General features: G+C 33.0%; 1 protein-coding gene across 2 annotated transcripts; it reads right to left on the reverse strand.

Moving 5' to 3' along the window:
- Positions 1-1,027: 1,027 nt before the first annotated feature.
- LOC120081191 (uncharacterized) lies at positions 1,028-5,232 on the reverse strand. Of its 2 annotated transcripts, none has more exons than XM_090315333.1 (9): positions 5,057-5,232; positions 4,842-4,964; positions 4,312-4,549; positions 4,018-4,110; positions 2,111-2,255; positions 1,926-2,036; positions 1,762-1,843; positions 1,615-1,669; positions 1,028-1,230 (listed from the first exon to the last, which is right to left on the reverse strand). In XM_090315333.1, exons 3-8 carry the CDS (start codon positions 4,522-4,524, stop codon positions 1,621-1,623), a joined length of 693 nt encoding a protein of 230 aa, XP_090171459.1. In that variant the 5' UTR covers positions 4,525-4,549; positions 4,842-4,964; positions 5,057-5,232; the 3' UTR covers positions 1,028-1,230; positions 1,615-1,620. The 2 variants fall into 2 exon arrangements, with proteins under 2 accessions (XP_090171459.1, XP_090171460.1); XM_090315334.1 differs by having other exon boundaries at positions 1,028-1,266.
- Positions 5,233-6,113: the final 881 nt, after the last annotated feature.

Here is a 6,113-nt window from a genome sequence, read left to right on the forward strand (position 1 = left end):
ATTCTACCTTTTTTTTTTCTTTCTATATATGCGTTCATGTTCATATACATTTTTTTTTCATGTTTATATTTTAGGTTATTTGTTTTTAGTTTTTTTAAAATTAAGACATATAAACACTATTTTCACACATATATACATATATATATATTTTTTTGTTATTTACTTTAGCCTTATTTTAAATTACTTTCAATTTCAATTTAAATCTAATAAGTCTCTAAAAAATGTCTAATAGATATATAAAGATTCAATTTAGTATCTAAGAATCTCATAAAATATACAAATTGTTTAAAAACTAACTTGTTTTTGTTTCTAATTGAACCTCAATTTTAATTTTGTAGTGAATAGCTACATTTTCTTTTTTTTTAAAAAAAATATTTGGTACAATATATTAGACACACAATCGAGGTGCAGTGATCTAGTATATGTTTTAAGTTCAAGAACCATATATGACACAAATTGAGACATGCACTAAAATTTTACATTTTATAAAGTTGTCCTCTAACATAAAATTTTGGATCTAGCACTATACGTATGTAAGTTAATTATTCTCGTTTTGGCAATATTATATAATCTGAATAATATATCAATGCATCTAAAATTATATTTATATGAACTTGTGTCCCCCTTACATAAAATTCTAGATCTGCCAGTGATTTCACCTACTAGCAATTTCTCTATAGAGCTTGGAAATATATTGATATGTTATATTTACATGAAATTATTATCACTACTTAACCAATTCTAAGAAAAATTAATTTCGAATGACAAAATTTAAGATTTATTGAAACTACGTAGAGAAATTATTATTACGGATAACTAAAATTAATATTTGAAAATAAAAGAGAACAAATCTCAAACTTAGAACCCAGAATGGCGTTTTAACCCAATATAAACCATTATCAATCTCTTTAACCCTCGTTTTTCTACCTATACTTTGCAAAGCTTTTTTTTCCTTTATTTTCTTTAAACTTTCAAAAATAAAGATGATATCACTGTCACTTTTTTCTTTCAAACCAAGTTAAACAACTTTTTCGTAAAATTAACTAAACTAAACTATAATTAATATACCAATACACCATGTGATATAGCAATATGTTACTTGTACATCATGTCTATAAGAAAAGTAAAATAAAATAAAAGAAATATAAAAAGTAGATTGTAAATTGTGTATTCGATCAATGTGAAGGAGGTTCGACATCCATTTCTGCTCCAATGCTTCACAAATCATACCTACACTACTCATGGACACCAGTGGATACTGTGAAACTGTACCACAACATTAAAATAAAAAAATAGCCATTAGCATCCCACAACCCAACAAATAATTGAAAAATAAAAATTTTAAACAACAAATATCTTTTAAGAAAATATAATGTCTCTTTGGGAGGTTGGAATGTAATCAGAATTATTAGAAATCAGTATTACAATAAAATGTTAAAATCGATGTTTGAATGGGATCAAAAGCATGAAAATGGTGGGAAAGAGTGTTAGGTTTGGGAATGTAATAGGGATAACAAACCAAGCCTAAAGCCATCAATCCAAACATGAGCTTATAATTACAACCCATTACATTCCAGCCTCCCAAACAGGTCTATATAGAATGGTAGAATTTACCTGATATCATGTCATCCGTACATGTATTAATTTTCTTATGATCCGTCGCACTAACCTATAAACGTACAAGAAGCTCTCATGTTTCAAATTTTACTTTGAATATACTTCAAGACAAAGAGGAAACAAGAATCATATAATATAACATACCACAAAAACGAGATTCTTATCATCACTAGTAGCAGAAACATAGTTCTCCATGTCAACCACTTTTCCAAACCATTAGAGACACCTGCAGTCCAATATTTCAAGTGTTCTTCCATATTAGTAAATCATTTGCATTAGAATAGAGCTCATGAAAGTATAATACTTGCCTATAATACGAGAGTTTCTGGGCAAATGTTGAGACAATGGTTCGTTGAGGACACGAAAAAGTACTTCGTTTGTATCTTCAGCACGAATGCATCTCTTCTTGAGTAAGTCCACTGCAAGCATTGAACAAATCAAATGGTTAACCAATCATTATTACTTGTAAATAGACGAACGAGATGCTACTTACATATCAGTCCACAAAAGCGATTATATGTTCTTGGAATACGAGCATGTGGCTTGATTTCGAATAGTACTCCATCGTCAATTTTGACATAAACAGCCCCTACTTTTCCAGCTTTATTAACTCGGCTGTCAAAAATGTCAAGGAGTGGCTGGACATTTCAAACAATTATCACTGTAATCAACATTTACATTAAAAAATAAAAATAATAATACACAACCTAGAATATCAAAGCTCCAAGAGAAGCTTTATGATAATCTTGAAAGGAGATGTGTTATATAATTGCTACATAAATACTTTTTCATGAAAGCTGCTTTATTCTTTATAGGAAAAAAAGAACTTTAGAGAACAACACAGGGAAGAGAAAAGCCAAACAGGACTCTGCACTTCACTTCCTTTCATCATTGGCTTGACGCATTGAAATGGTGCTTTCCTAAATGGATATGGTGGTTTCATAAGGAGAGGGATGCTTTATGAAGAAGGATTATTGGGGCAAAGTTTGGCACAACTCACCTTGGTCTCAAACTGAGGATGGTTACTATATATAATTCACTCATGTAAATGACCTTGGAATAACATTTTGAAGCACGGAAATCTTATTTATAATCATTATTCTTTTTAATGAGAATAGTCGTTGCAGTTGCAGAATGGGAAACACCACACAACTAACATGTTTTGGGTTGATCACTAGATAGGTGATGCTCCCCTAAAGTCAACCTTTCCCCTTCAATTTACACTGTCCAATAGAAGAGAAGCTACAATTAAGGAGATGTGGAATGGTCCGATCTCTTGTTGGGATTTGGGTCTTGAGAAGGAATTCAAAATGGGTCTCCCTAATTCAGCAGCTGTACTCCTTTCAGATCTCCCAGTTGGAGGATGTTTGGATTCGGAGCTAGATAATAAGGCCTCCTTTTCAACAAAATCCTTATCCACGGACCTTGCATCTGGAGAAACAAAAGCTAAATGCAAATGTCTTTAAGGCTAAAAGGAGAGGACAGGGTTGAGGGCTATCTGGTTGTTCGTGAATCACCGAGGAAGAATAAGGAAGATGGTCGGCTGGTTTTCTAGCCTTAACTTGGGGTAAGAACTTTGACTAATTTAGAAACTTATGACAGCTAAACTTATGATCCATTGAAATAATCTTTTGTAGTTCTTACAACTAGGAATTCATCTTCTCTGTTGATTAGATTTGTTGGTCATTGTTCATCATTTTGTATCATCTATATAAGGTTTTTCTCAAGGCTGTAACTTAGTATAAGGTTTCTGTACTTTAATAGCATTCTGAAGGGTAGTCTAGATTCTTCTCATGGTGTTGCTTCGGTCGAGCTCTCCATCAGAATTTTTCTATGGATTCTTGGTCAATCCTCGTTCTTTTTCTTTTAACAACTACTTTCATTGAGAAAAAATGAAAAAAAAAGTTCGATCCTAGTTAACATAGTTGGAATTAGTTCTTTTGTAACATTATTTTTTGCAATTTTTATAACAATAATAAAATGTTTTGTATGGTTGTCAAAAAAAAATTGTTATCGTTATATATATCCTAGATTATAAAGTAGTTCTATATGGATTGTGAAAGCTTCTCGGTGAATTGTTAAACATAGAGCAAGATAAATTTTGAAATGTGGAGAGGAACAAAATGTAGATTATAACTAGCAACATTGCATGAACATTTTTTAATTTAAGACGACAGTGTAATTTCTCGTCATCAACATACCCTTTTCTTTTCCTTCCATCGAGGAGGAACACATCCTAAGGGCGAGGGGTTGAGAGGACCCCTCCCCAGGAAACTAATACAAAAGCGCTTTCCAATTGTTAAAATTCATCAAAAGGATGTAATTACAAAAGAAATTGGTGTAGTTTGTGCACCATCAAGAGGTTATATGCTGAACAAAGGTTAAAAAGAATCAACATACCTGACGAACATTTTCAGGACAAAAGTCTTTAAGATTCTTCTTATGCTTAAGAAGGAATTGTTGATCTCTCCATGAATCAAGAATCTTCCACTTCTAAAACATAAATAAAAACAATTGATAAATATAGTCACATGTTATTAAAATAGACACATCCTAACTACAAGACCTTTGTACTCGCTATTCCTCCGGATATGAAAATACTCATTTTCTCTCAATAGTTTCTCTTGGATCATGTGTTTGCAAATATAGTTCCATTAATTAGAGGGAAAATAATTTAATTAGAAGTATATGTACCTTCCCCACAAGACCCTTGTGCAGAGGAGCATTATCCAGAACAAATATTACCCGATGCTCTTGAGGCTTCTCATTTATCACATCCAGCAAACTGGAATTCGTATTAACATCTTCTACATTTTTCAGTTCATCTAAATTTTCTACTCTCTCCTGCTTCAACCTTGCCAGCTTTGAAGAGGAACTTTCAGAGTTCCTCCTTTTCTGATGAGACATATTGGGAATCGGCACCAATTTGTAACTATTATATTACATCATAAAAAGAAAAGTAATGAAGATTTGGTGTAATAACAATGTAGGACAATTACAAAGGTAGTACTTTTAGGGATATTAATGGAGTGTATAGCAATATTTTTTAGTGATAGACTCATATCTCATAGGCTCCTATTAACGATAAGGTCTGTTAACATTTTTGTGCAAAAGAGCAATTTGCAGAACAAATATATCACTTCCAAATAACTAATGGAGATTTAACTGTTATAATCTATTACTTTAAATACTAATTGATTCTGAACCAAACTGATGACTCTTACCCGAGATTATCAAGTCCACTTAAACCCACAATGTGAGTTTTGTCCACTGTACAAAATCGGCGGCGGTGGCGGCTGGACACGTGAGCAGCGATCGGAATCCAATCGGAGCAGCGGCAGTGGGTGCTGCGCAAGAGAAAAAGGCGAAACGAACGTGAAGGGGAGAAAGAGAACCGAAGAGAGGAAGACGAAGAGGGAGAAAGAACGAAAAGCCATACCTGCCGGCGAACGGTCTTGACAACAACTAAGGGAGGAGGCGCGGCGGTGGCAATTATCGGACGGATCGGAGGACGGAGATGGTGGTCCGAAAGGCGAGACTGACGGCGCTATTATAAAATTATAATAAAATAAAATTAATTAAAAGACAAACCCTTTCTCTCGGTCCAATTTCCCCGGTTTCTCCAACTTCATACGGATTTTCTTTTAATATTCTAAAATTTGGAAGTTTTTATGAAAATATATGATTTTTAAATTATTTATAAAAATACTATACCAAAATGGACCTTTAATATTAATATTGTTATTTTCAAAACTTATTAGAGAAATATTGTTGTTTTGAAACTTATTAGATAAATTTTGTTGTTTTGGCTAGAAGTCGAGGGTTGAGGATTCGACTAATGTAGAGTCGAACTCTAAGAACTCGACAAACAAAGAAAAACTTGTACATAAGTCGAAACTTCAACCCTCGACAAGGAAAAGGAAATCTCGCTAATTTTGTGATGAGGATCTCGTTAATTTTGTATATTAGGTTGTCGAAGGTTAAAGTTTTGACATACATAAATCGAAACTTCAACCCTCAACAAGGAGATAAGTGCGTGAAGTTAATTTTGTGATGAGGATCTCGCTCTAGAAGGAAATCTCGCTAATTTTGTGATGGGGATCTCGCTCTAAAAGGGAATCTCGCTAGAAATATGGGCCGAATCTCGTGAGCATCGCTAGGAAGACAGTTTGTTAAAAAAATGCTTGAGGATCTCGCTCTTGTTCACAATCTCGTTCTCTCGATCTCTCTCTCTCACAATCTCGCTCTCTATCTCGCTCTCTCTTACAATCTCGCTCTCTCTCACAATCTCGCTCTCTCTCGCTCTCTCAATCTCACTCTCTCTTACAATCTCGCTCTCAATCTCGCTCTCTCTTACAATTCAAAATTTTGTTATTTATTATTATTTTTTCATTAATGATTATTAGCTTTTTTTTCTTATTGGTCATGTATATGTATATATATATTTCTATGGAAAGTAAATAAATTTATTGTATATTCAATTTTTTTATTATAAA

The sequence above is a fragment of the Benincasa hispida genome, chromosome 7 (genome assembly GCF_027475165.1).
Source record: "Benincasa hispida cultivar pf3 chromosome 7, pf3_genome.v1.1, whole genome shotgun sequence".
Taxonomy (NCBI): Eukaryota; Viridiplantae; Streptophyta; class Magnoliopsida; order Cucurbitales; family Cucurbitaceae; genus Benincasa; species Benincasa hispida.